The sequence below is a fragment of the Lepidochelys kempii genome, unplaced genomic scaffold, assembly GCF_965140285.1.
Source record: "Lepidochelys kempii isolate rLepKem1 unplaced genomic scaffold, rLepKem1.hap1 scaffold_29, whole genome shotgun sequence".
Classification (NCBI taxonomy): Eukaryota; Metazoa; Chordata; order Testudines; family Cheloniidae; genus Lepidochelys; species Lepidochelys kempii.
Window position 1 is genome coordinate 2092488 of NW_027621931.1, and position 16296 is coordinate 2108783.

General features: G+C 49.7%; 1 protein-coding gene and 1 non-coding gene across 2 annotated transcripts in view; one reads left to right on the top strand and one right to left on the bottom strand.

Annotated features, from left to right (window-relative positions):
* Positions 1-16296, top strand: part of LOC144930023 (uncharacterized) — a 285123-nt gene that overhangs the window by 3365 nt on the left and 265462 nt on the right. The window contains 1 exon segment of the mRNA XM_078851060.1: positions 1451-1884. Coding sequence (XP_078707186.1) covers positions 1451-1884 — 434 coding nt within the window.
* Positions 10480-10551, bottom strand: TRNAA-UGC (transfer RNA alanine (anticodon UGC)). Its single transcript has one exon. It is a non-coding gene; the product is annotated as a tRNA-Ala (tRNA).

A 16296-nucleotide genomic window follows, 5' to 3' on the forward strand; every position in this document is an offset into this window, starting at 1 on the left:
TTTCTGGAAAACACTGGCCCTGGTTGTAACATTAAATCCGATAGTCTCAAGATCTAGGCCTGTGTTGATCAGATCTGCCACTCTGCCTTCACGGAGTTCACTCTGCTGGTGGGTTCTACCCCTTCCCCCATTCTGTGTCTGCCTTGTCTATTTAGATTGTAACTTCTTCAGGGCACGGGCCATCAACGCTTCTCGGTTTGTACTGTGCCTAGCAAAATGAGGACCCACTGTTAGTTGGCCCTTAGGCACTAAGGTAATGAATATGATTTATAATAATCATCTCCTGGCACTTTGAGCCAAGGAAGCTGGCCTTGGGACGTTACTACTTAAAAGTGAGCTGGGCTTAAAAGCATGGAATATTCTTTGTGACAAGTATCCCACAAATTCCACTGACCTCCCTTGTTTTCTTTGCCTTGAGCAGGGTTTCCAGTTTCCAGAACTGATGTGATCTCGCAGCTGGAACGAGGGGAGGAGCCGTGGGTCCCAGACCTTCATGGCTCTAAGAAAAAAGTGCTCCCGAGAGCTGCCTGCATAGGTGAGGCATTGGTTAAACCAACCCCAAAACTGTCGGTGAATACAGGAAACATTTGGGATGCCCTACAAAGACCTTGTGAGCTCTCCAAGTTCAGGATTGTTCCCTGCAGATGTAGAATCGTTAGGCAGAGGTCACTTATGGCTTCCCACCTATCCTGACTGACAACTGGCAGCAGGTCCCTCCCCAATCTCGATGTCCCCTGAGATTTCTTCTGACATACGGACCCAGAACTGATCCCTTCCTTTCTTTCCTCTGGGGAAGGTTGAAGGGAAAATCAGCTCCTGATAGGTTTGATCTGTCCTGTACACATTTTGGTTCCTTCATCCCTTTTTCCATTCTTCTCTCTGAGATTTGCTTTCTCTCTGGCGCAGGCAGAGACTTACGTCTGGATTCTCTCGGTCTCCCGTCAGGTGTTGGGATGGTGAGTGAAAACGAGGAGGAACCCCAGCAGGAAGATGCTGAGCGAGTAGAAGCCCATGGGATGTTGTCAGGAAGGTCCAAAGGGAATGATTCTGGGAGCTGTGCACGCCCAGAAAAAACAAAAGCCTGTGAGAGTCAGCAGAGGCCAGAGGAAAACTTCGGTAGCCAGTCAGACCTTATTACACGTGAGAGAATGAACTTGGAAGGAACACGCTACACATGCCTCGAGTGTGGGAAAAGCTTCAAAGGGAGTTCGGACCTTCTCACACATCAGAGAATCCACACGGGTGAGAAACCTTACGGATGCTGTGTGTGTGGGAAATGCTGCAAGCGGAGCTCGCATCTCATTGCACATAAGAGAATCCACATAGATGACAAACCTTATGGCTGCCCTGAGTGTGGGAAACACTTCAAGCAGAGCTCACACCTTATTACACACTGGAAAATCCACATGGGTGAGAAACCTTACGGATGCCCTGAGTGTGGGAAACTCAGGATGCCCTGAGTGTGAGAGGCCCTACACATGCTCTCAGTGCGGGAAAAGCTTCAATCAGAGCTCTACCCTAATCACACATCAGAGAACGCACACAGGAGAGACCCCCTACATGTGCTCTGAGTGCGGGAAAAGCTTTAATCGGAGCTCTGTACTGACCACACATAGAAGAATCCACACAGGTGAGAAGCCTTATGGATGCTCTGAGTGTGGGAAACGCTTCAATCGGAGCTCATACCTTATCATACATCGGCGAATCCATACGGGTGAGAAACCTTATGGATGCCGTGAGTGTGGCAAACACTTCAATCAAAACTCAGCCCTTACCACACATCAGCGAATCCACACAGGAGAGAGGCCCTACACGTGCTCTGAGTGTGGGAGAAGCTTCAATCAGCGCTCAACCCTTATTAGACATCAGAAAATCCACAAGGGAGTGATCTGTAACAAATGCCTTGACTAGGGCTGGCCAAAGGTATTTTTTTCTTTTAAATCACATTTGCTAATTCCCACTTAGTGATCTGTGCCCCATCTTCACCGTGGTTACTCAGCTCCCCCAGATGAGTTGCCTGCTCCTGCCTTTTGCAGCTCACCCTTCTTTGGGGTCAATCCTGTGATGTTTTCTATCAACTCCTTTCCTTTTGGGTCAAAGGAGCGTGTGTCCCTCCAGCCAGGAATGTTCATCAGCTCCAGGTGGGGGAGAGAGGTTTGTCCCCAACAAGCGACACTGAGGCAAAAACTACCCGTTCCTTACATCCACTAGGACTGTACATGGCGTTGGCTGCTCAAGTTAGTGATCTTGGTGTTAAAAGACAATTACAGTTGTCGTGCAGATGCAGCCGAGGTGCAGTGGTTGGCATTAGCTTTCCCCTTGACCTGACCTAAACTCCATCACATGTCCTAGTCTAAACAAAGCCTGAGCATCACAGTTATACTGTTCCCCCATTTAAAAACAATTGTTAGTCATCAAGTTCCCCCACCAGGATCATATTGTTTCATTCCCAGTTGTCACAGTTCAGAGCGCTGTTGCTTCACGTTTTCCTGAAAGCAGATATTTTTCCTCCCGTTTTCCTCCCTTAAAATATATTGAAGTATAACAAAGAGCAGGAATAGGGAAGGGAGAGGGAAAAATGTCTTTTCCCCTCTGTAACAACAGAAGAACATAGGGTAAATCAGAGGGATTCTCCATCACCATCTCTATCCCCCTGTTCTTCAATTGGTAAGGTCAATATTTCCCGAAGGGGCTGGGAAGAGGATTCTCTAGTAAATGATTTGGAACTAAGCAAAAGACCCATTCATTTGCCTCCCAAAGCAGTTGTGGCCCATGCCCTGCAGGAGGTTGCTCCTGAAGATCTTCCCTTCCTAATCAGGTGCATGTTGCCTCTTATTTGGGAAATGCAATCCCTTCCTAGGTAGAGATGGGAAAAATGGAAGTGACATTTCTGTTCAGCTCACTCCTGGGAGATGCTGTAAATGTGTAGGAAATGACATCCATGAGGAATGTGATAGAGCTGCAGAAAGACACCCATTTTGAGTAGATACCTGACATATGGTGTCTTAGAGGGATTCTAAGCCGCACCTGAATTTAGTCCCTTATTTAAATCTGTTGCACCAGATTAAAGAAACAAAAGGGCATATTTGGGGGAGTTCTACCTCAGTATCGCTACTGGTATGTCGTGTGGTTGGTGAAGAATTCTACGCCAGAGCCGTGTAAAATTGCTACAACTAAGGTCAAAGATTTGAGAAGAACTCAGGTAGAAATGAGAGGTACGAGTGGTTGATTTTCACCCCAGAGATGGACGCTATGGTGACCTGTGGCCAAGGTAAACTGTTTTTAGAATTGCTCACACTTCTAAAGGATGCCATGATGAAACTGGGAACAACTGTCTTTTACCATTTGGATCCCAAGTTTCCTGAAGCACAGAGAGAAACAGCTGATTCCTTCAGAGCCATGCCATGCCTATGGGTCCCAAACTGGCTGCCTTGCTGGACAAGATGCACTTCTGTGTTGGTTAAATGATGGTAGCCAATGAGGGAATGTAACAGATTCCAAGTTCAGACTGCAGGATACATGAATGCTGAGTCCAGAGTCTGTGGTTTGGTCTCTTAGTTTTGCTCTTGAGTCTAATGCATGTGTCTCACTGTTCCGCCTCCTGCTACTCTGAAAGATTAGAAAGTGTGAAAGTAGAGCACAGGTGGTTTTTCTCATGATGCAGCCTTCCCCCGTAGTGTGAGACCCCTTCCACCCACACTTCTGGGAGAAGACCCAGGGAGAAATGAACCCTCAGAAATGGAAGGCTCCTAGGTTATGGTCGAATGTGACTTCACACAGAGCTCACTGGGTGAAAATGGGAATTAAGAGAAAACTGCCCTAAAGGTTTATAGTTTGTAATCTTTGAAGAAATTGTTACCAGCAACAAGGAAATTGCACATGAAGTTTATTAGTGTAAGGTAAGAGGCTGATTCTGTGATCACTTTCAGTGTTACAGTATAATTCAGGTTTTCTTCTAGCCCCCTCCTACAAAATAGCAAATGGTGGCTAATCCTGCAATAAAAACCTGACTCCAAAGGAATCAGGTTTGGGGGAAAATGTGAGAGAAATAGCATGTACGAGAATAGAGACCCAGTATAGACTGGAATGATTTCTATTTCAAATGGAATTTATTTGGTAAATTTTAAAATAAATCTTCTGTTGGGAGGAAAACTACTTGAGAGAAGATGTGGAACCTTTTCCCCAGTGAGAGGGAAAGAGCCAGAGAGTTCCCCAGGGCTCTTGTTCGCAAAGCAAAGATGTCACATTAGGCAGGAGATGTCAAGATCTACAATGGTGATGGGCGAGTGATGGGAGCTTTTCTGGGTGGTTGTTGTTTGGTTGGTTTTTTTCCATGTAATTTTTGTTTTGTTTTTGCAACTAGTTATTTTTATTGCTGCTGAGCCCCCTTGTCCTTTTGAGCACAGCTCTTTAACTCTCAGGTCTGGCTCTGGAAACCTCAGAACCGGCTTTGCGTTTTTTTTTTCATGTTTGCTATCTTTGGAGTTCGCACATCCACACGACATGCGGTTCACAGCAACGGATACTTTGAGAAACCTGCTGGGTGAAGCAGGCCTTTTCCAAACTGACATTGGCCCAAATTCTGCCTCAATTCAGCTGGATTGGGACACGTCTGTGTCAAAGGAGTGGTTCACACCTGATTTGCCCAGAGACCTCAGAGGAGGGGTAGTTAGATATAGGATAAGTAGGAATTGACAACAATGAAGTTAAATATAAAGGTGAAAGACCCTCACCTTGCAGATCAACAAGCCTGTTCTGTTCTTTCCCTCCAATGCATCTGGCACTGGTCGCTCTCAGGTAGCACACTGGGCTTGACGGACCATTGGTCCTACCCAGTCTATGACCTGTCGTGCGTTCTTATGGAAGTCCTCTGCGGGCTTGTCTACACGGGCAAGTTTCTGCACAGGAAAGCAGCTTTCTGCGGTGTAACTCCCGAGGTGCGCACTCAGATTTCGTGATGCATGATAGGAAGGGGCCATGACAGGGACACACTGCCGTGCGGGGTCAAAATGAAGGAGCTGTGACATGCCTACCACAAGGTGCAGGAGGCAAACTGCTGCTCCATATTGGGGGCTAACTAACCCCAGCATCACGGCAAGAATCTACCTAGCAGCTGGAGAAAAAATATGAATGAGAGTCAAAGACACCTCCACGTGGCCTGTCTCTTCCCCAATCTCAACACCTGGAAGATTGTCTGGAAGACTCAGAATTTGAACTGCAGAGATTGGTCTCAGGCTGAGAGGGAATTCAGTCTGTGTATTAAGAACTCAACATGGCCTGGAGCAAGCAGTGAGTGAGAAAAGCTGTTTGATCCAATTCTTGCTTAGTATATTCAAATTAGAGTTTAGACTGGGAGTCTGTTTTCATTTGTTATGTAACCACTCTTGACCTCTGTGACCAATACTTATACTCAGTTAAAATCTAACTTTCTGGAGTTAATAAACTTATTTTACTATTTTATACTTACTCCTGAGTTTGTCCAAAGTGCTTGGGAAAGTTGCTCACATGACAAAGGCTGGTGCATGTCCCCTTTATTTTTGATGAAGTGGCGAACTAATTAATGAGCTTACACTTTTCAAGAGAAGGACTGAGACGATCGCATTCTGACCTTTTACTGACACTTCTTTAATAACTAAAAAAAAAGAACAGGAGGACTTGTGGCAACTTAGAGGCTAACCGATTTATTTGAGCACTGTCCAGTTTTGGGCCCCACACTTCAAGAAGGATGTGGATAAATTGGAGAGAGTCCAGCAAAGGGCAACAAAAATGATTAGGGGACTGGAACACATGAGTTATGAGGAGAGGCTGAGGGAGCTGGGATTGTTTAGTCTACGGAAGAGAAGAATGAAGGGGGATTTGATAGCTGCTTTTAACTACCTGAAAGGTGGACCCAAAGAGGATGGATCTAGACTATTCTCAGTGATAGCAGATGACAGGACAAGGAGGAATGGTCTCAAGTTGCAGTGGGGGAGATTTAGGTTGGATATTAGGAAAAACCTTTTCACTAGGAGGGTGGTGAAACACTGGAATGCATTACCTAGGGAAGTGGTGGAATCCCCTTTCTTAGAAGTTTCTAAGGTCAGGCTTGACAAAGCCCTGGCTGGGATGATTTAGTTGGGGTTGGTCCTGCTTTGGGCAGGGGGTAGGACTAGATACCTCCTGAGGACCCTTCCAACCCTGATCTTCTATGATTCGATGACCCTCCTCCAGGAGTGACAGAGCCTGGCGTGTGCTGGAAGAAGCGGGGAGCTCTGGTGCCCACGGACCTGTCCTGGCAGCTTTCTCAGCAGCAAAGAAATCAATTCTCCCTGCCCCTGAGCAACCCACCCACAGCTAATGGCAGCATTGGTGGGGGGTCCCAAGCTTTGCACCAACGTCCACATTTCAGACCTTCCTCTCATGGCACTTTCCATGTGAATTAGGACAAGCAAGCTGGGGAAGCTCCATGGGGTAATAGAAACCAGGGCTGCAGGGAAGGTTTGAACTCACAACCCCAGCAATATTGCCCTTTGCACTAACCACTTGCACCCCTGCAGGGGCTCCTTGGACAGCGCTGGGAAGTCGGCCGTGATCCGTCTCTGTGGTTCGCACCTTTGCCTGGCAATTGAAAGGCTGCCGGTTCAAACCTCACTCAAGCTGTGGCTTTCCAGCAATGAGACTCCAGTCCATTTTAACAGGAAGCAAATCTCCTCTATTCTGGTTTAGCCCCATTTGACTCCTTCTGCCCGTCTTCTTCCTCCCCCATTGGTCCCTTTCCTTCCCCATTGGGGCCATGCAGAGGGGAGCCCCAGTCAGTCTCTGGCACCGAGAGGCTGTATCCCATAAGGGGAGGGAGGGGTCGCTGTAAAGCATTGATAATGGGTGGGGGAGGGGTGTGCGTGGTTAGGGGGAGAAAGGCTGGAGAACTAACAGTGGGGCCCAGAGAGATTCCCCCACAGACTGGGGAGATCCCCTGCTGCCCACCATCACCCAGCTCTGGGAAGAACAACTTGGGATTGCTTGGGGAAGCCACCTTTAAAAACACAAGTGTTCCATGCTAGTTACATTTGAATAAGACCAAAGCCGCCTCAAACCCAGTGTCACAGTCACTGGGACGACTTTGTCCTGACATTTTACCGGCCGCAGCCACAAAGCGAGTCAAATTACGGCTCCCGTTCGGCGTCAAGGCTCACAGACGAACCCAGAGGCTTTTCCTTCCTCAGGTTCTGCCGTCATTTCAGTGCTGGCCTGTTCCGAGATTCATCGTTGTGCAAAGCAGCGTCAGGCCCTGAAACTGGACGAGCCCAGAGCAGAGGCTGCCTTCATTTAACCCTCCAAAAACCAACCCGCCGAAACGTGGATTAGCACCCATGCTCCTCCAGCCGCAGGGGAGGCGCCTCATCTGGGCCCCTGGTGCCCATGCTCCAGCAACATAAGACCACGGGGGCCTGGCTCCACCCAAGTCCGGGGGCCGGTGTCTCCCCCAGCCCCACCTGCTGTCCCCGGGCAATTTAAAAGGGCCCGGAAACCCCCACCGCCATCACCGGCAGCACAAGGGGGCTAAGGCGGCTTCCTGCCCACCCTCGCTCCGTGTAACCCTTCTGCCCGTCAGAGTTGGCAGCAACAAGGACCGGGTTCAGTATCGAGGGGATCCATTCCAATAACACAATGCAAACCGGCTCGAGCCCCCACCCAGTGACCTGGGACAAATATGTACCACCCCCGCTGAGCACCTCCCAGAGGCAATCCTTCCCCTCTCGCAAGCACCTCGTCTGAGTGTAGCAAAAAGCCTTTTAATAACAGAGAGAAACAATGTGGCATTATGTTGGGGAAACACCACCAACAGGATTCATAACACAACCCACGAGCAAAAAAAAAAACCCACCCCAAGCAAATTGGGGCATGCCCTTTCCCTTTGGTTCTTGAGTCCAGCGACCCCAAATCACCCAAAGTCCCAAAAGTCCAATGACCCAAAAGTCTCTGTCCCTGGTCAGGGCAGCCCCAAAGTTCAAAAGTTTATTTGCAGAGCTTTACCTCCCAACCTGGGTGGAGATGGGGGCAGGGGTAAAAGGCACCTTACATGATCTGAAGCTGACCGCCCCACAGCTCCATAGGCCTCCGCTCCACCAGCCGCCCCACGAACGGCTTCGCTCAGCTCCGCTCCGCGGCCCACCAGCAGCTCCCGCCGTCCCACGAACTGCTCCACCAGCCTCTCCACGAGGCACTCCAGCCGTCCCGCAAACTTCTCCACAATAGATCTTCAGGCTCCCCCACTACTGAACACAACGCTCAGTGATTTCGGGTCTTACTCAGTTCAGCTCTTTGGTGAAGTCAGCTCGTAGTAGGGGAGCCTCAGTGATGGTGCATCATTAACCTGAAGCGAGCTTAGCAGCTTGTAATTAGACTCCTAACGAAATCAAAATTAGCTCTGACATTTCACAGTGAAGAGAAAAGGAAAGGCTATTAGCATATAAGACCATCACCAAGGGACCCATGCCACCAAGTATTAATACTTGTCCCCAACCTCTCTCAATTCCCAGAGTTTTGGAACCCATGACCCTTGCCTAGCGAGTGCTACTTAGTTGATGGTGAGTCCCTCCATCATAACAAAAGGCCCAGTACAGTTCCCAGCACAGTTCCCATAATCAGGGTAATAACAATTTATTCTTCCTGCCCCAATAACAGAGACACTGGGGATCCCACAGCAGCCAAAGTGAGCATTTGGGCAGCTATGGCCTCGTTCTAGGCGGGGTGGGTGTGCCTATGCAGATGAGATCGACCCCTGAAGTTCTTTTCCACAACTTGCCAGACCTCACCACCAGATGTCAGGGTGAGGCTCACCCTGACACTGCTTACACTCCGTGTGGCCTGCCAGTCTCGGAAGCGGCTGGCGCGTCCCTGCAGCCCCGGGGGTGGGGGGATCTCCACACGCTGCCCCCGCCCCGAGGGCCGACTCTGCCATCTGTGGCAATGGGAGCTGCTGGGGTGGTGTCCGTGGGCAGCGATGGGCAGAGACCCTCCACCTAGGAGCTGCTGCCAGATGGGGGTGTGGGTCGCTTTTGGGAGATGCCTGAGGTAAGAGCTGCACCCTCATTCTCTCCCACACTCCAAGCCCCAGCCCAGAGCCCACCCCCCTGCACCCAAACTCCCTCCCAGAGCCCGACCTGCACCCTCTCCTGCACCCCAACCCCCTCCCCCAGCCCAGAGCCCACACCATGCACCCAAACTCCCTCCCAGAGCCCGACCTGCACCCTCTCCTGCACCTCAGCCCCCTCCCCCAGCCCAGAGCCCACACCCAACACCCAAACTCCCTCCCAGAGCCCAACCTGCACCCTCTCCTGCACCCCAACCCCCGACCCCAACCCAGAGCCCACACCACGCACCCAAACTTCCTCCCAGAACCTGGCCACCCCACCCATTCCTGCACCCAACGGCCTGCCCCAGCCAAGACCCCACACCTGCACCCAAACTGCCTCCCAGAGCCTGTACCCCTCACCCCCTCCCACACCCTAACCCCCTGCCCCAGCCCAGAGCCCACACCACACACGCAATTCCCTCCCAGAGCCTGCCCCCACACCTCCTCCTGCACCCCAACCCCCTGCCCCAGCCCAGACCCCGCACCCTGCATTCCCTCCTGCACCCCAACCCCCTGCCGCAACCCACAGCCCACACCCAAACTCCCTCCCAGAGACCAACCCCTTTCCCTCTCCCTCCCATACCCAAACTCCCTCCCAGAGCCTTAGGCAGATGTGGGGGGAGGTGGATGGGGAGGCAGGACTTGGTCCCATTCTGGAAACCACCAAAACTTGTAGAAACCTGTCGACCCTGTCCAGCCCAACCTTCTGCGGGTGCCCCTCAGGCCCCACCCGTGCAGGGTTTGAAGCTTGCATTGCTTAAATTCCAGGATGCTGGGGGACTTCAGCTTCCCTTTGTCCAGCGGGAACCTTCACCCCACTCCCAACCAGATTCTTGTCCATGGGATGACTGTCGGGGGGCTGGGTCCCTCTTTGTCTTTTCTCTCTGGGACAGGCCAGGGTACCTAGAACTGGGGTATCTGAGCACCCAGGACCTTCTATGGAGATGCCCTTCTCCTTCCCCTTCTGTGGTCCCATCTGTCATTGACTCCAGCCTGTTTTCTATCCATCGTCAGCACCATCCCAAGCCAGCTGCACCCGCCTCAAAAAGACAGTGTCCCCTGGTGGGTGTAAATCACTGAGCTCTCTCCTCTCTGAGCACGGACTGCCCCTCCGTCTCCTTGCCCCTCAGTCTGGGCAGACGGGACCTTTCCCTCCAGGGCTGGAGGATTCCCCCTTCTCATCCGCGACTGTCCCAAGCCGCCCCTTGGGTGGGAATCTTAAATGTACCAAGGTGACTTAGGAGCAGAAACCCCCACAGACCTTCCGTGCAATTGGCACCTGCCACGCACTGAGCAGGACTGGAACTCCTGCTGGGCCACATCCCCTCTGGGCCTGAGCAAAGCAGTAGGGTGAAAAGAGAACTTGGAGATGCTGGGGATTGAACCCAGAGCCTCATACATGCAAAGCATGCGCTCTACCACTGAGCTACATCCCCAGACGGGGGCTGTTTGGGATGGGTTACGCTCAGAGCCCTCCTGTTTCCAGAGCCTCCAGGGGCCTAACGGCAGCATGGGGGACACATTCCCTGCTCTGAGGGCCAAACCCTCTGTCCTGGAGGTTGCTGGTTCTCAGGGGTCACTTTGCAGCAGGGCCAGTTTCTCTATGTGGGGGAGAGAGAGGGCCTGCCCTGGACTCAGGGTGCAGAGATACACTCGGCCCTCTCCCCTGCATTGATTGGCTGGAGCTGCCAGCCCCTGCTGAAAGGCATTGAAGCTGAACACAAGGGAGGTGTTTTTTCTTTGACTCCTAGGTCCCCCCCACACTCTAATCCACTCGACACCCCTTTCCTCCCACAGCCAGGAATAGAACCCAGGAGTCATGACTATTAGCCCCCCTAATCTAGCCCACTAGACCCTTCTCCCTGGGACAAAGGAGAAGCTCTGCGACCCTGTACTGTCCCTTTGCCTCCCTGCTTGTGCGGCACTTGAAACCCAATGGGGTTTCCTTGGGCAGTTTTGAATCTTGCTCCCAGGGAGGGTGTAATTTTAGGTGCAGGTTCCAAACAGCGCAATGAACCAGCCAGAAGGGGCAGGAGGTATCGGTGTAGGAGCTATTGAAATAATCTTAACAACGTACGTCAGGGGAACCGATATTAATGACGACAGGTTTCAGAGTAGCAGCCGTGTTAGTCTGTATCTGCAAAAAGGAAAGGAGGACTTGTGGCACCTTAGAGACTAACCAATTTCTTTGAGCATAAGCTTTCGTGAGCTACAGCTCACTTCATCGGATGCATTCTGTAGCTCACGAAAGCTTATGCTCAAATAAATCGGTTAGCCTCTAAGGTGCCACAAGTCCTCCTGTTCTTTTTTTTTTAGTTATTAAAGAAGTGTCAGTAAAAGGTCAGAATGGGGTCGTCTCAGTGTCACAGTAGAGGGCTCTGTGATGGTTTTCAATTTGTCATCCCACCCTAGCCACCACCTAGCACATGTTTGAACCTCTTCCTCTCTTACCGTTGCTCGTTATCAGAGAAGGGGCGAGAGAGTGAGCCACAGAAACAGAGACCTAGTGACTGAAGGAAACATTTCTTTGCTCTTTGCTTGGCTCTGTCAGTTATTTGGGTACAAACTCACCCCCCACCCACTGTCTCTGCTGGGCTCAATGGGCAGGAAGAGCTCAGCTGTCAATGGGACTTGGGGAGCTCGGGACATTACTGTGGCTTAACAGGGAAATCCTTGCTGATTTTAAATACAAAAAAGAAGCTCACAAGAAGTGGAAGATTGGACAAATGACCAGGGATGAGTATAAAAATATTGCTTGGGCATGCAGGAGTGAAATCAGGAAGGCCAAATCACACCTGGAGTTGTAGCAAGGAAGAGATGTTAAGAGTAACAAGAAGGGTTTCTTCAGGTATGTTGGCAACAAGGAGAAAGCCAAGGAAAGTGTGGGCCCCTTACTGAATGAGGGAGGCAACCTCGTGACAGACGATGTGAAAAAAGCTAATGTACTCAATGCTTTTTTTGCCTGTCTTCACGAACAAGCTCAGCTCCCAGACTGCTGCCCTGGGCAGCACAGCATGGGGAGGAGATGACCAGCCCTCTGTGGAGAAAGAAGTGGTTCGGGACTATTTAGAAAAGCTGGACGAGCACAAGTCCATGGGGCCGGATGCGTTGCATCCGAGAGGGCTAAAGGAGTTGGCGGATGTGATTGCAGAGCCATTGTCCAATATCTTTGAAAACTCATGGTGATCGGGGGAAGTCCCAGACGACTGGGGTGTATAAGTCCCATTTTGGGGTGTATAAGTAGGGGCATTGCCAGCAGATCGAGGGATGTGATCCTTCCCCTCAATTCGACACTGGTGAGGCCTCATCTGGAGTACTGTGTCCAGTTTTGGGCCCCACACTACAAGAAGGATGTGGAGAAATTGGAGAGAGTCCAGCGAAAGGCAACAAAAATGATTCGGGGTCTGGAACACATGCCTTATGAGCAGAGGCTGAGGGAACTGGGATTGTTTAGTCTACGGAAGAGAAGAATGAGGGGGGATGTCATAGCTGCTTTGAACGAAATGAAGGTGGATCCAAAGAGGACGGATCTAGACTATTCTCAGTGACAGCAGATGACAGGACAAGGAGTAATGGTCAAGTTGCAGTGGGGGAGATTTAGGTTGGATATTAGGAAAAACTTTTTCACTAGGAGGGTGGTGAAACACTGGAATGGGTTACCTCGGGAGGTGGTGGAATCACCTTCCTTAGAAGTTTTTCAGGTCAGGCTTGAGAAAGCCCTGGCTGGGATGATTTAGTTGGGGATTGGTCCTCCTCTGGGCAGGGCGTTGGACTAGATACCTCCTGAGGTCCCTTCCAACCCCGATATCCTAGGATTCTATGATCATTTGGCCAACAACATGCAGCAAAGCACCCAACTCAGTTGCATGAATGCTCTATAAACCACTCCTCAATTATACAGAGACACCAGCATATCTCCCCAGCTCTCAGCCTTGCACCTCAGAAATGTACCATCTTACACGGCTCACGGCCTTCTCTTGAAAAGTGTAAGCTCATTAATTAGTTCGCCACTTCATCAAAAATAAAGGGGACATGCACCAGCCTTTGTCATGTGAGCAACTTTCCCAAGCACTTTGGACAAACTCAGGAGTAAGTATAAAATAGTAAAATAAGTTTATTAACTCCAGAAAGTTAGATTTTAACTGAGTATAAGTATTGGTCACAGAGGTCAAAAGTGTTTACATAACAAATGAAAACAGACTCCCAGTCTAAACTCTAATTTGAATATACTAAGCAAGAATTGGATCAAACAGCTTTTCTCACTCACTGCTTGCTCCAGGCAATGTTGAGTTCTTAATACACAGACTGAATTCCCTCTCAGCCTGGGACCAATCTCCGCAGTTCAAATTCTGAGTCTTCCAGACAATCTTCCAGGTGTTGAGATTGGGGAAGAGACAGGCCACGTGGGGGTGTCTTTGTCTCTCATTCATACTTTTTCTCCAGCTGCTAGGTAGATTCTTGCCGTGATGCTGGGGTTAGTTAGCCCCCAATATGGAGCAGCAGTTTGCCTCCTGCACCTTGTGGTAGGCATGTCACAGCTCCTTCACTTTGACCCCGCACGGCAGTGTGTCCCTGTCATGGCCCCTTCCTATCATGCATCACGAAATCTGCGTGCGCACCTCGGGAGTTACACCACAGAAAGCTGCTTTCCTGTGCAGAAACTTGCCCGTGTAGAGAAGGCCGCAGAGGGCTTACATAAGAACGCACGACAGGTCATAGACTGGGTCAGACCAATGGTCTGTCAAGCCCAGTGTGCTACCTGAGAGCGACCAGTGCCAGATGCATTGGAGGGAAAGAACAGAACAGGCTTGCTGACCTGCAAGGTGAGGGTCTTTCACCTTTATATTTAACTTCATTGTTGTCGATTCCTACTTATCCTATATCTAACTACCCCTCCTCTGAGGTCTCTGGGCAAATCAGGTGTGAACCACTCCTTTGACACAGACGTGTCCCAATCCAGCTGAATTGAGGCAGAATTTGGGCCAATGTCAGTTTGGAAAAGGCCTGCTTCACCCAGCAGGTTTCTCAAAGTATTCGTTGCTGTGAACCGCATGTCGTGTGGATGTGCGAACTCGGAAGATAGCAAACATGAAAAAAAACCGCAAAGCCGGTTCTGAGGTTTCCAGAGCCAGGCCTGAGGGTTAAAGAGCTGTGCTCAAAAGGACAAGGGGGCTCAGCAGCTATAAAAAGAACTAGTTGCAAAAACAAAACAAAAATTACATGGAAAAAAAACAACCAAACAACAACCACCCAGACAAGCTCCCATCACTCGCCCATCACCATTGTAGATCTTGACATCTCCTGCCTAATGTGACATCTTTGCTTTGCGAACAAGAGCCCTGGGGAACTCTCTGGCTCACCTGTGTGGGTGGAAGGGGTCTCACACTACGTGGGAAGGCTGCATCATGAGGAGGGGGCTAGAAGAAAACCTGAATTCTACTGTAACACTGAAAGTGATCACAGAATCAGCCTCTTACCTTACACTAATAAACTTCATGTGCAATTTCCTTGTTGCTGGTAACAATTTCTTCAAAGATTACAAACTATAAACCTTTAGGGCAGTTTTCTCTTAATTCCCATTTTCACCCAGTGAGCTCTGTGTGAAGTCACATTCGACCATAACCTAGGAGCCTTCCATTTCTGAGGGTTCATTTCTCCCTGGGTCTTCTCCCAGAAGTGTGGGTGGAAGGGGTCTCACACTACGTGGGAAGGCTGCATCATGAGAAAAACCACCTGTGCTCTACTTTCACACTTTCTAATCTTTCAGAGTAGCAGGAGGCGGAAAAGTGAGACACATGCATTAGACTCAAGAGCAAAACTAAGAGACCAAACCACAGACTCTGGACTCAGCATTCATGTATCCTGCAGTCTGAACTTGGAATCTGTTACATTCCCTCATTGGCTACCATCATTTAACCAACACAGAAGTGCTTCTTGTCCAGCAAGGCAGCCAGTTTGGGACCCATAGGCATGGCATGGCTCTGAAGGAATCAGCTGTTTCTCTCTGTGCTTCAGGAAACTTGGGATCCAAATGGTAAAAGACAGTTGTTCCCAGTTTCATCATGGCATCCTTTAGAAGTGTGAGCAATTCTAAAAACAGTTTACCTTGGCCACAGGTCACCATAGCGTCCATCTCTGGGGTGAAAATCAACCAATCGTACCTCTCATTTCTACCTGAGTTCTTGTCAAATCTTTGACCTTAGTTGTAGCAATTTTACACGGCTCTGGCGTAGAATTCGTCACCAACCACACGACATACCAGTAGCGATAGTGAGGTAGAACTCCCCCAAATATGCCCTTTTGTTTCTTTAATCTGGTGCAACAGATTTAAATAAGGGACTAAATTCAGGTGCGGCTTAGAATCCCTCTAAGACACCAAATGTCAGCTATCTACTCAAAATGGGTGTCTTTCTGCAGCTCTATCACATTCCTCATGGATGTCAGTTCCTACACATTTACAGCATCTCCCAGGAGTGAGCTGAACAGAAATGTCACTTCCATTTTTCCCATCTCTACCTAGGAAGGGATTGCATTTCCCAAATAAGAGGCAACATGCACCTGATTAGGAAGGGAAGATCTTCAGGAGCAACCTCCTGCAGGGCATGGGCCACAACTGCTTTGGGAGGCAAATGAATGGGTCTTTTGCTTAGTTCCAAATCATTTACTAGAGAATCCTCTTCCCAGCCCCTTCGGGAAATATTGATCTTACCAATTGAAGAACAGGGGGATAGAGATGGTGATGGAGAATCCCTCTGATTTACCCTATGTTCTTCTGTTGTTACAGAGGGGAAAAGACATTTTTCCCTATCCCTTCCCTATTCCTGCTCTTTGTTATACTTCAATATATTTTAAGGGAGGAAAACGGGAGGAAAAATATCTGCCTTCAGGAAAGCCTGAAGCAACAGCGCTCTGATGAACTGTGACAACTGGGAATGAAACAATATGATCCTGGTGGGGGAACTTGATGACTAACAATTGTTTTTAAATGGGGGAACAGTATAACTGTTATGCGCAGGGTTTGTTTAGACTAGGATATGTGATGGAGTTTAGGTCAGGTCAAGGGGAAAGCTAATGCCAACCACTGCACCTCGGCTGCATCTGCACGACAACTGTAATTGTCTTTTAACACCAAGATCAGTGACTTCAGCTGCCAACGCCATGTACAGTCCTAGTGGATGTAA